The following is a 19,195-nucleotide window of genomic DNA, read 5'->3' on the forward strand; positions in this document are numbered from 1 at the left end:
GTGTTTCCATAAAAATTTCATGTCCGTGCAGTCCTATGGGACGGTCCCCAGTGAAAAGAGCTTAGCGCACAAAGGCAAAGCGTTCATTAAAATTTAGTGCGCATCTCTGAACGGCGCCGATGTTGGCTCTTCGAGCGCTCGCTTCTACTCCGTTCACACCCTCGTTTATCGCATCCATGCATATCGCGACTAAATCATGACTGCACCTTTAATTATGCGTAAAACGCACTCCCTGCGTGCGCGACAGTGTCTTCTTAACGGTATACTGAATACTTCAAATGATGCTGCAATACAGTTTTCAAATAATCTCGAGTCAATGTTTAATTCTTGACGCAAATGGTATTTTTAATTTTAAATCAAAGGGTAACATAATCGAAGGGTGATGTTTTCTACAACGGTGGTTTAACTCACTTTACTAAGAACTTAAAAAAGATTTTAATCTTAGAGTCGAGAAAATTAAATTTTCGCGATTTTATTAAAAAAGTGGGTTAGATTACATTATCAGATCACATGCTCTAATTATATTTTAATAAAAATATAAAAATACATATATCTGTATTTTCTTTGTATATTAATTGCAAAATGCAAATAACAATGTCATGCAACAAAAATTTAAAAAATTGTTTTAATTTATTATCTTACTGAAAAGCCAGAGCCAGTTTTCCCCGTTAAACAATCTAAAAAATTGTTTTCTTTCTTTGAGAAGTGTCAATATTACTTTATGATATCCCAAGGCGAATATATCTTCTCTCTTACGAGGATCTTTCTCGATAGAGAAGGAAAGAATACGAAATGATAGCGCGATACAATGGCACGATATTTTCCAAGATGGAGAAGCGATGAGATTGAAGATAACTGAAGATTCGAGAATAAAAGAACAACGATTTGTAAGGTTATTACGAGTAAAGATGCTAGGCATCCGTTTAAAATAAGACAATAAGTTTGCAAAATTATATATATATTTAAAAACATCTTCAATTATTCTATTCCATCTTCTAACTAATATAATTGTATATGCAGTTTAACAGAAGGTACAAAATATATGACGATAAAGCCGATTAATATTAAAAGGAATGTGTTTTTATTGAAAATAACGCAACTTTTATTTATTTAGCGATGTAGATGTAATATTTCGAGTTTTATGTCTCTTCATAATTTGAGATTCTGTCTCCAATCAGTTCCAAAAAATACTTTTAATATTCTTTTTTTATATGAAGTAACTGCTTGCTTATTTAGAAAATGTTTATGACAAAACAAGGTACAAATATTATTAGTATGAGCTCATTTTGTACTTAATTTTTTATGTAATATTATCTTGCACCATTTTTCCTCACATTTTTCTTGGTACCTCGTAATATGACCCGATATTCCGCAAATAATCCGATTGAAACTATCGACAGACTTTCCTACAGAGGACTCTTATCATTTTACGTCCAACGGATGCTATTGAATAATCCATTTTAAAAATATCAATTTAATATCGAAAATTAAAACACGCGCCAACCGCATTCGCGCTCCCCATTTTATTTTATTGTGCTGCAACAGGCTGCGCGATACAAATTGATGGAGATTGCGTGCATCGGAAACGGAGCGGATAGGGGATAGGGTTCTAGCTTTACAACCCATCTGCAAAAGGGCGTTATGTCGCGGGTACGCCGATATATCGGAAATTCCGTGGATGTATATGCGACGGGGGTGATCCACGCTCGTATCGGTCACGTCGCTCTCGAAGGAAGTCGGTGACTGTAAGCCTTATAAATTATGCGGAAAGAGAATAAGCTATCGGCACACGTGTATAAACTGTGCGTTACACCGCTGCAACATTTCCGCCCGTTGGAAAGGTCTCATGGGCGCAGACCGGAAGCGGCAAAACGTTGAGCGAAGTAGCGTGCCGTTCCCTTGGTTAACTATCGCGAGTCGGTAATTCTAGCAACCAGTTCATAGCGGGTGGATAAATAGGTAAATGGTGCTGCGAGCATGCATAACGCAAGAGTTCATGCGCTGTAATGTCAGCCTTTGCTGTCCTATTACATTAATTCACGAACTAAATCGGCGATCTCGAATAATTTTGGATGTTAACCACCGGAAATAATATAGAAGCGTAAAGTAGATCTTTTAAAAAGGGCAAAAACGTTGATAAGATTTTAATAAAATATGACACGCAAATCTTTATATATAAAACAAAGTCGGGTTAGTTACACCATTTATAACTCAAGAACGGCTGGACAGATTTTGAAAGTATTGTATATGAAGTAGGGGTAGAATTTCCCAGGGAGTGATATAGGCTATATAGTTTTTCGTTACCACGTAAAAAAAAAAATTAATTTAGAAAGATATCCAGGGAGGGGGAGGGGGAGGGGAGGGAGGGAGGGGGAGGGGGAAGGTAGGAGGGGGAGAGAGAGAGAGACTATTTGCGTGTCTTAATACACATGTTCTCCGGGGCGAAGCTCGGCGGGGCATGCTAGTCTAGATATAAATACTAATTTGGTATTACATAGACACTATATTATTCTTAGTAATACGTAAAAAGTTCTTTTTCATGATCCTATCGTGCGCAATTTTGTTAAAAAATCTAGTGTTTTATACCTGCATTATTTGATGTATGAATTAATTTGTTACATAATGTTAGATTTTGATGTTATGTTAAATTAATCTATGAGTCACCGACTATAATTGCTATTTTATCGCGACAATAAATTTGTTTAATCGTTTTTTATAATAATTATGTCTTTAGAAGTTATATAGAAGTTTAGTGTTTACTGTATAACTTTGCATGATCCATCGGTATCGCCGCTTCCGGTTAATTCACGTATAGAAACTGAAGCTGCAAATTGCTTTTAGCGATTTTACCGTAGTTGAAACTTATCGCAGCGTAAATGATTGCAATGTAATATTGTTTCACACAACATGTAATATAATTTAAGATAGTTAGAATTGATTACGCGCATGCACTATCGTAGTGATGGCCAGATGGCTAGATGATGGTAACATGACTCAACAATTTTGGATATAACTGAAATAATATATAATAGCAAATATTAAATGACCATGCATGAAATGGAAATAATGATGGTAATTTGATAAATGTAATTGTTATACGTTATATCTTTACACCTGTAACATTTAATTTTTGACACTTGATTGTTTTCGATAATCGGAAAGGATATGTTGCTAAAGAATTCGAGGTACGCTCAATAAAACGTACGATAAATTTAATCGCACGAATTCATGCATTTTGAAACCATTCGATTGACAGAAATATCAAGCGATGACAAAGGCAACGCACTTTACCTGGGGTATACGCGCATGTTGCTTTATCGTGTTATGGATTGACAAATTCTCTCTCTCTCTCTCTCTCTTTCTCTCTCTCTCTCTCTGGTAATTCTTATGGACGTCCAATGCAGTCCGTGAATAACATATATGCGCCAAATACAAAAGCTCAGGGGAAACAAAACGGAAAAATACAACGCGCGATCTATTCTCGCACGCGATGATCTCCATAATGAAAGAGAGGATTATTCCCGAAAGCGAATAAGGGATTTGTGTCGCTTAACGAAATCTGCATCGCGGGATTAACAAATATTTTTCTAGGGCGCGTATATACACATAGTAGTTCGGCGCGGTGCGGCGCGGCGTAGCGCTATGTATTTTCACTGTGTTCTCGGACCGCATTTACCAACCTTGCGCAATCCGACTCGGTTCTGCCTCTCGCAAAGCTCGTATATTTGTATACGCATCGCCATTGTAGCTATACGTTTCGCGGGCTCGCGAAAAAAAAGCCCTCCAGCTTCAGTTTAGAAAACGCGCGGGCAGTCCTACTCTTTTTTCCCTCGTTCGCCTTCCCAACAGCGCCTTTGCTTAGTTGACTTGCTGGCAATTGTATTTCATTGCTCTCAATCCCGGCCGCCGCAATGTTATTTTGCAAAGATGATAAACGCGTAAACGAAAAGAAAAGCACACGCAGTTTTGTAATTTCCGAGTGACCCGCGGAAAAATTAACGAACGCGCACAATTAGCAATTTGAATACACATTTCCGCTGGGAAATCAAAATACATGAAGTAATCCAATTTCGAACGATAAATCCATAAGGACTAATCCGTTACTGCAAATTTAATAATAAAAAAAAATAATTTAATTATACATTTAATGGCCAATATTAAACAGAGAAAAATTCTTTTTACTTGAAATATAACAGTTTACTTCGAATTAACGAAAATTAAGTAGACTGAGAGAAAAAAAGTAGGTACTCTACATACATTTAAAGTGAGAAAAAAACGCGATAATTATTTGTAATGAAATTTGAATGTATATTCCAAGGGATGTTGTAACTTAAAATCAGCGAGAGCGTTTTCCTGCATTTTTGTGCGAAATCTGACCACACATGGCAACATTTACTTTCGTCGAGTATTATGGGGCAACTGCAACAAAAGGAAGAAACCGGCGAAGCAAGGAGCGTGCCTTGGAATTTCGCGGAATATATTTCAACGCGTATAATATATTTCAGAATTATATTCACAGCGCGACGCTTACGTAATGCTACCGCAGACTACCGGTGTATGTAGCCGTTGTATAACATTTCGCGAAACTTATATTTAAAAAGAGATGAATGTATGAGAGAGAGAGAGAGAGAGAGAGAGAGAGAGAGAGAGAGATATTTATACGTCTATTATGGTCGTTCTACCTATGCCGGGGTCAACCATAACTACTCGTGCCGCTTTTTTCTACTGTTTAATTTACTTCACACTACCATGGGCTATACAATAGTCGCAATAGAAAAAAGCAATAACTGCTGCGCAACATTTTTACCTCTACGTCCTTAATGATTTTCATTGCGTATCTTTTGTTATAAATTTAATAACCTTTTGCTCAAAAATAATAATTGATTTAACGGTTTATTTTTTTATAGTTTAATTTAATTTTGTATATGTATATCGTAGGTAAAGAAAAGTTCTATTTTTTCTTTGTTCGCTTCCACATTTCTTAAATATTGATATTAGCAGAATAAATTTGTGACCAATTTACGTGGCATGAAAAATGAACGTACTTTATAATAACGACGATGCAACAAAAGTATCAACTTATAAATTGGCAAGCAAACTTATAAGCCGAAAAAAACTTTCGGAATTCGTTTGAAGTTTGAAGTTCGATATGTCACGGTTGATAATGCTCAGAGAAAGAGAGAGCGGGAGGAAGAAAGAGAGAGAGAGAGAGAGAGAGAGAGAGAGAGAGAGAGGAAGAGAGATGATATAAGATTCGAAACGTCTGATAGATACAATCAATGTTGCAGTCGGATTGAATTTTTATATCTTCTATATTATCTAATATATCTTGTATATTTTCATGAACTCTTATGTTGATATGAATATCTCGTTATTACGTTACGCGCTATCAGTATTTTTTTTTTTTTTTTTTAATGTGATTCAATATAAGAACTGTATTTTAATATAAATTTAAGTATTATTATTTAAAATAAATTACACGTAACTGGTCAACTCTGGAATAATTATAAAAATTTTGAATGTTACTTTCTTGCATTTCAATTTATATAATTAATCTGATTTTGGAAAAAGATATCAATACCAGAAAGACCTTCTATTAAAAAAATATTAAAATGAGGAAAGAAGAAAAGTAACGTATCTAAATATTAATAATATTTCCTTACTATATGTATAGATATAGATTATAGATATTTAATATACAATTTTTATTTCACATAAAGTTACTGACATGGAGAAAGAGTGAATATTTCATTCCGCTTTTCATTGATCATGATGTACGAGCACCATAAAGTTATTTCGATAAAAGCTTTATATTTTAAATACATCAATATTTTATACATATATTTGTTATAGTTTTATTTGTTTCTACTTACTTTCTTTATTTCTCATTATTTATCTAATGAATAAACTCAGAAATATAATATCTATTAATTACAATGTGCGTGCTCTTAACTCTTAAATGCCACACCTCTCAAGAATCTCATAAGTTCACTGAGGGGTCTAAAAGACCCCAGCATGAAAAATATCTCCTTACTCATTGATTTTTTGATCTTTAGTTATGACCATTTTTTTCAATGTTGTTCAAGGTCTAGAGAAGAGTATAAAATGCTAATATTGTTCAAATTTCAATTTCGACATTGTATAAAAAATTAAGTAAACTGAGTACTGCTAAGTGTACACACGGGTAGGTCAATCACTCAACTATCATCAATGGGAGCATGAGCTCCATTTTTGGCAAGAACATTTGAAAACATTTTATTCTAAAGGGTCTGGGGGCCCGCTGGACCCCACTGGTCATTTAAGGGTTAATATTAAATACTATTTACTATAAATATTATCTATTAATATATTTTATCTTTGGGTTCTTACTTTCTGAAATTCTGTTTTCCGAAAATCTATATATTTCTAATCCATATAGCTTAATAAATAATGTAAAATATATTTTTAGCGGATTTAGAATTAATTACTCTTTTGGAAAAATAACTCTTTATTGTTATTTAACACTTTTTATTAAGCATATTTTAACTGAAATACTTCCTATTGTTTTTTTATTTTACAAGCTTAAATTTTCTATAATTTTTATACACTTTACGTGCGCAATAATTATTTTACTGCTTAATACAGCATTAAACTTTGTACCAGTAAATAATCTAACTAGTCAATAACATATCGATAACAATAAGTTCTGTTCTGTAAGCTTTATTATATACGCGTACATTTCAATATGCAATGGGTCAATAGACGTTTATATATATTCCAGAGTTAAACATTTGCATTAATCTCTCTCAATCCATTCATTTCAAAGCAATGGTTCTGTGAGATGTTATATTTATGTGTACCATTAACAGAACCATTACTTCAAATTAAAATAAAAGATAATTTGTCATTCACCGGCACGACGTGCAACAGCGGAGTTGTAGCTACATTTCAACTACGTTGCTGATGTGAAAATACAAATGTGAAATGTATTACAACAGCATTTAAATCAGATAACATTTCAAAAAATTGTTATTTTACACATCAAACTGTTTATTTGCATGTTACTTTGCAAGAAGATATTTTATAAAATAGTTATAGTTTTCGAAAAAAGTTGTTTTCAGGTTTTAATTTTTATAAAATTTTGTAAACCTTATTAAATATTATTCTTTGTCCCAAAAGATCTTACTTAAATCACTTAAATAAATGATCTAGCCAATTAATTTTGCAAGTAACAAATAATGTAAACTTACTCCATGACGAACTCCACCGTTATTCGGTATCTCTCAAGTCTCGTCCTTTCTCTCAGGGTTTCTCGAAGCACAAACTCAACATAACATTCACGGAAACGCTGTTAATCATGATTGCGCGCGTATTAATTATCAGAGTACGATAATCACTCTGCATTTTGCATGACATTCCCAACATTGCCTGAACGCGACGTGCAATCCTGCGAAATACGTGAAATATATAATTAATAAATGATACATGGCTTTTCGTTATTTGAATCATTCGATCCGATGATTTGCTCTCAATTCGGAAATAGTAATAGATAATTTGTACTTAAACGAAAAATTTGAAACGTTTGAATTTCTATTTTAAACGACTCTAATGTTTATTTCTACCAACGTAACTTTAATTTCGGTTTAACTTATACTTACTTTTTAAATCTTTTCTTAGTTTTGAAAATTAGAAGACAATAAAAAGCAAGCCGAGATTAAAGTCAATCTACATTGATAGAGATGAACATAAATTGCGCGAAACACTGCTTTATAAATCGACGTTATTAATGCCAATGCGTGCATAGTGTAATGCCGTTACGAGCTCCTAATCGTGAGAGTTAATTAATCGCAATGTCAAAGTTCGGTATCATTAATTGCTCGCGGGGAACAATTACAGGGTCGAGGGCTAATACGCAACTCGGCTCGCTATCACTCGAGTATCGAAGGGAGAGTGATAGCGCGGTGACCTAGTGTACGTATACAGCACACTGTGTACGTCACAACACACATACCAAAGCCACATCCTAGCCTATTCTATGTAGAAAATATTTAATGTATTGTAAAATAAATATTACACGTCGAAATATCGTGCTCTTTGCTTTCCAAGTGGTGGAGCGCCGAGCGTATCGAATTTGTGTACATAAAGCGTCACGCCGCGCGGCAGAAAAACGAGAACCGAAAACCGAGTGCCGAGTGTCGCGTGTATCAACTGACTCGTCTTGTCACTGTAAAATATTTAACAATAAAGATACGTTATACAATAAAAGTATCCCGCGTTTTTTAGATTATATATTATCTATATGTATATATTATTTAATTTGATTAACGTTTCGTGATATCTTATTCCTACAATTCCGCGTTCAATATCGCGGCATTGATGTCCTAATAGCCTATTATCCCTCAATTCCGTCGACCCTTCTATTGCTCTCCAATCCTTACAAGGGAGTGACATTCCTGAATCATCGCTGATTTCGTGTCGGCAATTGGTGACGTCGCGGCGCGTTTAAAATACAATTCTCTTGTAAACGAAGGCAGATATTCAGACCGGATACGAAGACTTGCGGCGTGCATTTTAATGAACTCGCTGTCCAATCTTGTTTTCCAGTGGCGTAAATTCCTGCGGGAGGACAAAGAGAAAAGGAAGGAGCAAATAAGAGAGAGCGAAAGAGAGAGAGAGAGAGGAAGAGAGGGGCTCCAGGCAGCGGCGGTGGAGGCTACGACGGAGGGCGCAGGGGAAGACGGCGGGGTGAACCGGAACCGGAAATGGCTGCGAGGTGGCTGCTACTGCTGCTGGCGCTCCTCGCCGCCCACGCCGCGGCTCTTCCTGATTTCATTAGGATAGGTGAGTATCTTTCCCAGTTTCCCTCGGTGTGAAAGCCGTGACCCTTTCGACCGCATTCAATGGCGTCAGTAAAATTATTATCAATGTCCCGATCGATAATATCCACGAGAAGAAAAGGTAGCGCGACTTTTCGAGATAATATTCGAAGATGAAGATTTGCGAATATTATAAGCAGATGAAATCTTATTTCTCAGTTAATCTCAAGTGAACTTGATGGAATATTATGATAGTTATTGAGATAGTTAATCATGCAATGATTCAAGCAAGTGCCAGTTTTTTTTTAACGTAAAAAGACTTGGAATGATATACTCATGTAAAATCTTGTTTTATCCCTAAAAAGAACTATACAATTAAATATATGTATATGAAAATACTAATCTCTCTAATCTTTCTAACTTTATCGTTTGCTTATATATAACATCACTATGTGTTATCTTTTTTATTTTTTATATTTCTTTTTTATGTCGATCTTTATTATAATCAAGTGTTTAATTAAAACAGGTATTTAACTAAATTTTTAAAGTTTTATTAAAAAAAAGCTATTTTTCGACTAATTATATCACCTTGTGCTTTCAATCTACAATTCTTGGTTTACATAATACTACGTAGACGTAGACAATCGCCAAATATCGTTAAATTATAGTGGCTTCGTGAAAATGTTTTTCCGGCCAAGCAAATAATTGAAATTAATGGCAACGATAAAAGGCTGCGCTACTAACGGTGCTTTATTTAATTGGCATTGATGGTAGTGCAAGTGGAACACAGGCAACGTGACGCGGATAACACGCATTTTACCGTGTGCGACGACAATTACCGAAGTTCTGGTTGCTGCGCGTCAGAGAGAAAATCACTCCAATACCAACCACGCGTGTAGTGTTGTGCATGTAGCGGATATATAAACAAGAGGTATTTCACAGTTAAATGTCGCTAACCATCTGCCTGCGGGTATATTGAAAGTAGCTGGCTCTGTGAACGACAGACATGGTGATAGCACATTTCGCTTACAAGTCGCGAAAATCTGCAAAATCTCGCGGCCAGAATAACATATAAATTTACAATAAACATATAATACATTTTTTTTAAGTTTTTTACACATAGACAGTGGCTAAGCAATAATTTTACATAATTTAAATCGAGAAAATTTTTAAAGGTTTCCAAGTTTTTACGTGTTTTGCAAGTATTTACATAAAAAATTGTATAATTGCAATTTATATTTTGTTACAATAAAAAAAATAAGCAAGTATTGGCCTTTTATATAACTATTAAAATATATTAGAAATTAATAATAAAATAATATAGATAATATTATTTTATGATTAGTTTATAATATAATACTAAAAAAAATTCTATATATAATACTAAAAAATATCTCGTTACTATGTTACATTTTTGTTTTTTATATTATAGAATATTTTTATACATTTCTATTCCTATACGAGCGGGTTTAAAAATATAGTTTACAATTTTGTTGCAAAAGCTTCTGGTTGCTATTACATGAAAACCAGACATATTAACTTTGTGTACAGAAAATTACGCGATCATAAAACTTTCATCCATACTTTCTAATAGAAAATAAAATTTCATCTATTTAATGGAACGTAGATTTTCTGTTACATCAATCGATATACACGTTATCGTTGCTTACAAACAAAATTAATAACTTTATTAACGAGCAACAAGGAAAAGTGGGCTTCGAGAATCAAACGCGGTTAGTCGTGCGTGAATTAACGCTATATGTAACATTCAATTAATAATTTCCTATAAATTATAAATCATACGTTTTGATTCTACTTTAAGCCATGTTCAGCGGTGCGGTAATAGATAAATTAAATAATATCCAGCTCTCCGATGAGCATAAGGTGAGTATTTAAAAATTGAACGTCCAAAATATTGTAATTTTTAAGAGAAAATACCAAAAAAATTCTGCCAATATTTACAATCTGTATAGTATTTGAACTTAAACTTTCAAATTATTTAATTTATTTATCACCAGGTCGCCGAAGATGGCTCAAAGTAGAGCTAAAACGTACAATTTATATTTCGTAGGAAATTATTATTTAATTTAGCGTTAATTCACGCACGACTAACCGTTTGGCTTTCAAAACTCACTTTTCCTTATTACTCGTTAATTTTAACATCGAGAATCTTTAGTTAATTAATTAGTTGAATAACTTTATTGTTATCAGGATTTAATGATAATATAACGTTATATCAGCCATGATATTTTTACATCTGAAAATCATTGATTTGCACATCATTGATTTATATTTCACTATGATTATAGCGCGCGCTTCGTGTACGCTTTGTGATGTTGTTTATTTGTTATTATCTATGCAAAAAACACACACACACACATTTGTACACTCGATCAATCGACTGAATCGAGACGACCAATCACGTTCGCAATAAGAGGAAACATAAATTGTTCATAAAAGAAGCGTTTTATTTGTATATAAGCTTTTTGCAACCTTATATCTTGAAAATATGATAAAACAACAACAGTTCGTACATTTCACGCACATGCGAAACCGTCACGTCGCTGTTTAACATTATGATTGTCGTTTCCTGTCGACGTTTACGACGCGCGGACATACACGCGGATGTACGTGAATGCACGACTATACTCTGAACTTTTATCGAAACGTGAATTCATGATACACTCGATTTCCGAACGCTTTCTTTTCCGTGGTAGCGAGAGAGAAGCAAAAGTGGATCGATATACATGTCCGAGTTCAGGGAGATACGTGCTGTACTTGCTGCGAGTTTTGATGCATTCGTTCGTACTAACATCCGTATACGCTTGTTCCGTGGCATATCACCAATGCCGTATATGGCCAATATAGCTTTCTGTATGAAAGCTGGAAAAGGAAGAAATTTACGAAGAAAGAGTACGATATTATATATAGACAGACAGAGAGGAAGAAAAAGAGAGAAGGAGAGATAAGACTAGAAATTCTTTTAACTTACATTACGCCGATTGAATTTTAAGCGTTTCACATTTCTTAGTTTTCTAATTTTTTTCAGCATCTTCTTCAGTACCAGTTCAATATCCGTAACTTTCTTGCCGCGTCTTCTGTAGTATTTCCGTCGTCTGTATTTCCATCTGCTTTTTCCATTGTTATTGCTGGTCACACAATTGCATAGTCTTTCTTTTAAAGAAAATTATGTTTGCAAATTGAATAGCTGACATGGAGGAGTATAAAAATCTGTTTTCGTTTCTGATAAAAATATGCAATAATACGATATGCAAATCTTTTTCAATTTGCTCTCGTGCAGTTCACACGTGTATTAATGAATGCTTGTTACGTATAACGGATTACGCACAAAATAGTCACACTGAAAAATGTAATCGGGTTTATAATTTATACGCTCACAAAGCTGTCTTTCACGCACCGTTGTAATCAGGATTACAAGCAATCTTTTGTTTTAGAACAATAGCTCATTATTCGCTCGTTTTGAATTCAACGTTATTATAAACGTTGTTTCGGAGGCCATCAAATCGACGCGAAAATTAAAAGCAGCACGCTCCCGTGGTCGTGTATAATTTTCGTGATTTATTTGCGTCAACCGGTAGTGGCAAGTTCGTTTATTCGCACGTGTAATTAAATGGCGTATAGCTTGACACGAGGAACACTAAGAATAAGCTTCAATGTATATTTTGAGCAGCAATTTAACATTTTTATTGCATCGTAATGATTGCAACAACAATAGCGACGGGTTATTGATATCCCCGATCATTCTGTGCGAAATTCATTAGCGGATTAATGAATTCGAGATTAATTAATTCAACGCGAAACCGGGCCGAAAAAAAATAACATCTAATTTACATAAACGTATTTTCACCGATGTTTTGCGATGATTTTACGACCGACTTGATATATCGATCACATAGGTGTCTATATACGTACAGCGTTATTGCGCGTTTTTAATCACATCTGCTAGCTTTCACTTCTCCTTCTTTCCTTGACAAAAGTTTTACAAGTGTACTAATTTTATTTCCGCGTATAAATCTGGCAAGAAAATCACGACGGAATTTATTCTCCTGCTGTGAATACTGTGCGTTCATCTTTCTTTCTTCGCGTTACATTTTCAAGCTATATATTTTCACATTTTTGCTCTCGTTCGCATTATTAGGCTTATTATTGTCACAATGAGCGTGGCGAATCGGGCAACCTTACCTCGTTGCGCCAAAGAGAATCGATAGCGGGTCGCTAACGAGAGACGTAAATCTATCCCGCAAATTCTATAAATCGCAGAGTCAAGCCGGCGCAGCTGCTCGTACAGTTACTTTATGACGTACACGAGATTAAAATCAATTTATGGCGCCAATTTCTCCTAACCGAATGAATTGGAAGGCGCGGAATTTCAGCGGACCACACGAAGAAACTGTCGGGAATACTTATGCAATGTGAAACGATAGAAACGCCAACGGATGCAACGTGCAGTTACATGCGTCACTTTCCACGATCGAATAAAAATGAATCTGTGTTTGCATGTAGAAACTTTCGATTCACGGAGAAAATTTTATATTAAATATCATTATGGTGTCGCACTAGCTGCGGACCATCGAGGAATTAGAAGTTAAAATACTATAATCATTATTTTAAAGACAATTAAATAACGTAATTTTGACCATAAACATAGTATTTTAACTTCTAATTCCTCGATGGTCCGCAGCTAGTGCGACACCATAGTAATATTTAATATAAAATTTTCTCCGTGTTAAGATACTATCATTTTAAGTACAAAGATATTTTACGAACTTCAGTCCAATTTCGTTGCATAGCAGTTGGACTATAATGTAACGTTGTTATTCGTTCTTTTCTTATATTTCGTTTTTTTTACAAATCCGTTATTTGTGTGATGTTATCCCGGCGCTAGATAAATTTTTTCAAGTGATATCTTTCTTTCCTTAATAAGAGACAATAAATTTTAGAATCTGTTAGAACCCATTTTACGAATAAGAAAATACTCGAACTTAATATAACTTTTTCAAAATAATGCAATTTTTTAAACTGTATCTATTAAAATGTATTATATTTAAATTTAAATATTAAAGCATTCTTTTCAATTATGCCAAAGACGTCAGAATTATTTCAAAAACGCTGAATAGATATAACATGTAAACACATGCGCATAAAATACATTAAGCAGTGAAGTTACACGAAACACGGCTCTAGTCGGGATCATCTCGCGAAGGTGTAAATAGACCATAAATCTTTATCGCGCGCCGGTGGACACGGAGAAGCAGATAGATAGAAGGTTGGATAAAGATATCTTTGTGATGGCGGTCGTGGGCGGAAAATAAGGAGGAGTGCACGCGCGTGGATCTCGTCAAAGTAGCACCCTTTAATATGGATGCGTGATTTCCCAGGCGGGCTGTTTCATCCGTCGGACGACAAGCAGGAAGTGGCCTTTCGCTACGCCGCGGAGAAGATCAACGCCAACCGAGACATCCTACCCAAGTCTCGCCTCAGCGCCCAGGTCGAGGTGATACAGCCACAGGATAGTTTCCACGCCTCGAAACGAGGTGAGTTTCATAATTGAATCGGAAATACTCGTTGAATCACATGAGATTCCGTCATCCTTTGCTCGCTTCAGAAATTTTCTCCTGAAGATCGGCTATTTTTATCGTTACTCAGCGTCCATCAGAGTGTGACGCAATTTTTAAAGTTTTGTTTTATTTAGAATTGAAAGTGTTGTCGATTAATATTATATTCGCATATCTAACAATAAGTAAAATATTGCAAAAGTAATTTTAAAGTTTAACAAATGTTTACACCTGCATATACATTTAGAATAAACATGATAAACTTTCTAGCTTCTTCAAAATTTAGTTTAAATACTATGCAATTAACAAATCCAAAATCACAAAGATTTTACCACAATATATTTTTATTACAAGAAAATTTTCTCTCACTCTAATTAAAGAAACGAAAAAAATGTGTTAAAAGATTGCTTCTTTATTAATAGCGTATAAATCAGAACATTAAAACTAAGAAATTAGAAAAAACTAGATATCACATCAGTTAGTGATATGAATAAAAGTCAAATAGTTTAAGGTAATAGCTTGTGCTATGCGAGCAAGTGGCCACTATATTGACGGGAAACTTCGTGTTAACGTATCTATACATATATGGCATGCCAAACCGCGCATAACTGCCTCGAAAGTTCGTATGACTTGCTTGATGTGCGAAATAAACTGCATTTACACGATTGAGGATTCAATGTTGTTGTTCGCGTGAAGCTTCACTCTCACCAATGCTCGAACAGGAGCTGTCAGTTAATTTCTCGATGTGACGATCCCGTTCTCCAATACTGGAACGCCCTAACATCCTTATCTCAGGTGAGGCGAAACCTCTCTAACGTTCAATCTTGTTACTTGCAGTTTCGGCACGTCTAGTGCATCGCGTTCGTGAATCGAAGTTAGATTTAACATGCTAAAAGTTTTACTTTATTCGAATACGCACTTTGCAACGTAATGTTTCAATGGCGGTCGCTCGCGCAAATCATCCATGTTTTTTAAAAGTTGCATTTAAAAATTGAATGTAATATTTGAGAAATAATATCTGATTATATTTAGACACTCGAACGTCTTTAAAAATTATAAGTGTTTACCTAAATTCTTACATATAAGTTGTACATGAATAAAATTAGTTAATGATCTAAATTAGTATTTAAATTCTTAATCAAAATTATAATGAGTGAAAATAATTATTTTTTTATTTATAAAATTAATATTAAATTGTTTTTTGTATAAAAATATGTATTATATATACAAAATGTTCTACTATTGTACTTTAATAGTAGAAAATAATGTGAAAAATAATATGATTCGTAAATCTTTTGGACTCTATGTATTGAGACATTGCAATGTAGATGGAATACGATACAATGATGGTATTTCTTTAAAAAATGATAAAACATTAACATATAAATAGTAATAATAAATAGAAGAAGTATCTCAATATCTAAATATTCAGATATTATTTCTCAAATATTACATTGAATTATTTTATTTTATGTCATTTTTTAATTTAACTTTCTACATCTCATGTCTTATTCGAAAAACATGGTGATATATAAGAAGTTGTTACTTGATCCAGAAAGTAGGCCATGGATTTCTTTACTACGTTGAGAAAGTTATGGGGTTTAATATGAAAATAACTGCATGATATATATTATACAATACAAGCCTGCAGTTAGTCGTTTAACTATATATGCAGCCGGAAATTAATAACGTCCAGCACAAAATAATAACTCGGCGGATATTTGCGCATGGAATTAACCAGGGCCAACGTAATTACCATGTCGAGTTACTAAATGATTAAAGCGAACGGTGCATTCTAAATATGCACACTGGAGTCGCATGCAGGCGCATCGGTCAAGCCGCAAATGTGTGCGAGCGTGTGAACCGCCGTAAAGCGCGCGCACAGGGTAGCCGGATAGCCGAATTTGGCGGTGCTCCAGCACCGTATTACACCGTGAAAGCAATTTTATTGATAAACTTCTGTTTGCCAGAAGTTAACAAATCTCCTTGGGACATGCCGATCGCTACGGTCGAGCTAGCTGGCTGGGCACATTCGCCCCGCGCGCATTCGGCGACGCTCGAATTCGCTACCGTTGGGTCATTCAAAAAAATTTATCTCCTCCTGTAAATCAGTGGCGAAATCGCACAGTGCAAGAGTAACGAGCATTCTGTCGGACGTGTAGCTCAAACTTTGTTAACAATAGGTGTATTACGCTATAATGGCGAACACGAGATTCAAGCTTTGTTAACAATGACGTATAATGGAAACATAATGCGAATTACGCAAGATTTGAGCTTTATGAATAATAATGTAGAGTAACATTAGGACGGATTCCAGATATTAATATTTTAATATCATTAAATATCTAGATCGTAAATTGAATGAGAAATTCGAATATTTTAAGTAATTTAAAGATGCAAATAAAAAAGACAATCAATTTATCTATAGCCAAAACATTTTGAATATTAAATGCGAATAAAATTTTGTCATTTTCGCTTCAGATAAATAAAACTGCATTAGATATATTTGAATGACTTGAAAGTCTAATTAAAAATAAAATTACGAATTTTATTTAAAGTATTCGAATTGTCAAAAGTAAGGAACACACGATAAAACGAAAAATAAAAAATAAGTAAAATACAATAAATATAAATAAAATACAGTAAAAATAACTTCATATAGTGTTGATCGGGATGAAAAAAATATATTCAAATCTGCTACGCATAAATTATGAATATTATAAATACTGATAACAAATTTGTTGCCAACATTATACATATCGCTCATTCGCTGCAGCAATGACATAACTAAAAAAACACAGATTTCCAGAAAATAAAGTTTGATGAACATTTTAAATTAATAACTGACTGAAGAGGAATAAGAATATTTAACTCCATATATATTGACTCTTCATTTAGCGTATTAAACTCTCACTATTTTTTTGCAAACGACTTAAAAATGACAATTTTTTAATTATATCGTTGTTGTAGCAAAGTGAGTGACATGTGTTGTATATGTATTGACCATTTATTTGATTAGCGATGCAATTACTTCACAGTCGCTCGAGAGAAAGAAAGACGAGAGAAGAAGTAGTACTGATAAACGGTTGTCTGCGACGTCGGACGCAATAGCGGGATAAATTAAATGCTGGAAATTCACGTCAGGTCTCGTGTTCTTCTCGTTGTTTAGGTTTCGTTCGCCCCCGGGGCGATGAACTTCTTCGTTCGACAAATAGAAAGAGCGCATGGCCGTTTGGACGGTCTCGCCTCACGTCTTTTTATGATACAACGGAAAAACATCGGTGAGTGCGGTTCGCCTTTGTTCGCTTCGTACCTTTGCCATTGCAGCCTTTGGCAGCGCGGTTGTTGGCAATACAGTTTTACGATTTTGCCTGGTTATTTCGGAATTTTAGATAATACAGCCCGTCGTTCTCCGTCGTGCAACTCCAGTTGGAACGGGGGTTAACGAGGATGCGCGCATTCGATTAGGCTCGTCGCTCCACTGCGCCTCGTTGGAAAAAAGCGCACGAGGCGATAGCGGTAAACAGTAGCACGGTAGTTTCAGCAGAGACAGTTGTTGAGCTCGGTCCATGCTCGGTATGCATTGCGCGATAATCTTTGCGAATAGAGATTTTCCCCAGTTCTTTCCATGTTTTTGCTAAGGTAGGGAAAATACACTTTGCCAAGTAAGCCAAATGGAACAAAATATTTCTTTACTTCAGTGAAAATGTCGATTTTCACGAATAAACTTTGAAAATGCAATGACTGTAGCAAAATTTTATTCTCAGTTTACATTCATGTAAAGAATATATTTATTTAGGATCTCAACATTTTAAAAATATCTATTAACTTATATATCTGTGATTTATTAAATAATTTTTAGGGTCTTAAAAGAATTAAGACACAATAATCTTAACTTGAAAATTTACAGTGAATGTATTATATTTAAAATTGTATAATTTTCATAAAATAATTTTATGAAAGTTAGCATTAATTAGCATTAAACTTTGTTCATAATCATAAAAAAAGCGATTATATATTAATTTGCGATTTATATATATTCGAATAATTTTTCCCAGGAATAAAAATACGATAAATTAATATTTTTCTAACGAAATTGAAGATTTCGTGTGCACACGTAATACAGTCTGGTGTTATATTACGTGCCCCACACACACACACACACACACACACATATACACTTCGTATATATTATTAATCGATTATCGTGTAACTTGCGTGAACGAAAAGAATCTTGCGAAGTTGAACGTTCCTCGGCGCTAGCGCGAAAATGAGAATATACCGGAATACCCTTGCGAAAGTATAAGAGACGCTTCGTGATATTTTACGCTTACGGCGACGGCGTATGTCCGAGGGAGGTTCCCGTAACTACCCACCGGGGGGTGAAGCATCTCGCCGCGCGCAAGCGGTAGCGTTGTCCCGCTCGTTTCGCTTTCGCTAAGCCAATTTTCCAAAAATCACCGGGATGAAACGAAAAGTTCCGCGCCGGGGCCGTAGGAGTAACCGGAGTAACCACAAGCTGCGCGGCGACGCGACGGTGCCGAGATAGAACACGGTCCGCTCTAATTTTGCTCTAACTTTAAAGGTTTCTTCTTTCACATTGTTGCACCAACTTTCGAGAAAGTATTGGTGCGCGAGAAGCGTTTGCGAATGCCGTGGTACGTGATTTCGAAAGTTTGGAACGAGGGGAATCGAGAGACACTCGCGTGCGACGCGCGTCGTTAACTCTCCATTATCTCCAGTCCTTGAAACGGCGTGTATGTATGTGTTGACCATGTTTAATTCACGCCTAACTTAAACAAGAGAAAAGAAAAGAATCTTATA

General features: G+C 34.9%; 1 protein-coding gene across 3 annotated transcripts in view; it reads left to right on the top strand.

The window, feature by feature from the left end:
* LOC112454271 (glutamate receptor ionotropic, kainate 2) overlaps positions 1-19,195 on the top strand; it is a 236,688-nt gene that overhangs the window by 97,062 nt on the left and 120,431 nt on the right. For all 3 annotated transcript variants that reach the window (XM_025015565.1, XM_025015567.1, XM_025015566.1), the window contains exons 2-3: positions 8,584-8,820; positions 14,195-14,350. In XM_025015565.1, the coding sequence (XP_024871333.1) occupies positions 8,742-8,820; positions 14,195-14,350 (235 nt within the window). In that variant the 5' untranslated portion in view covers positions 8,584-8,741. The remainder of the gene's footprint in view (positions 1-8,583; positions 8,821-14,194; positions 14,351-19,195) is intronic.

Source organism: Temnothorax curvispinosus, unplaced genomic scaffold (genome assembly GCF_003070985.1).
Source record: "Temnothorax curvispinosus isolate PA1 unplaced genomic scaffold, ASM307098v1 QBEX01004937.1, whole genome shotgun sequence".
Classification (NCBI taxonomy): Eukaryota; Metazoa; Arthropoda; class Insecta; order Hymenoptera; family Formicidae; genus Temnothorax; species Temnothorax curvispinosus.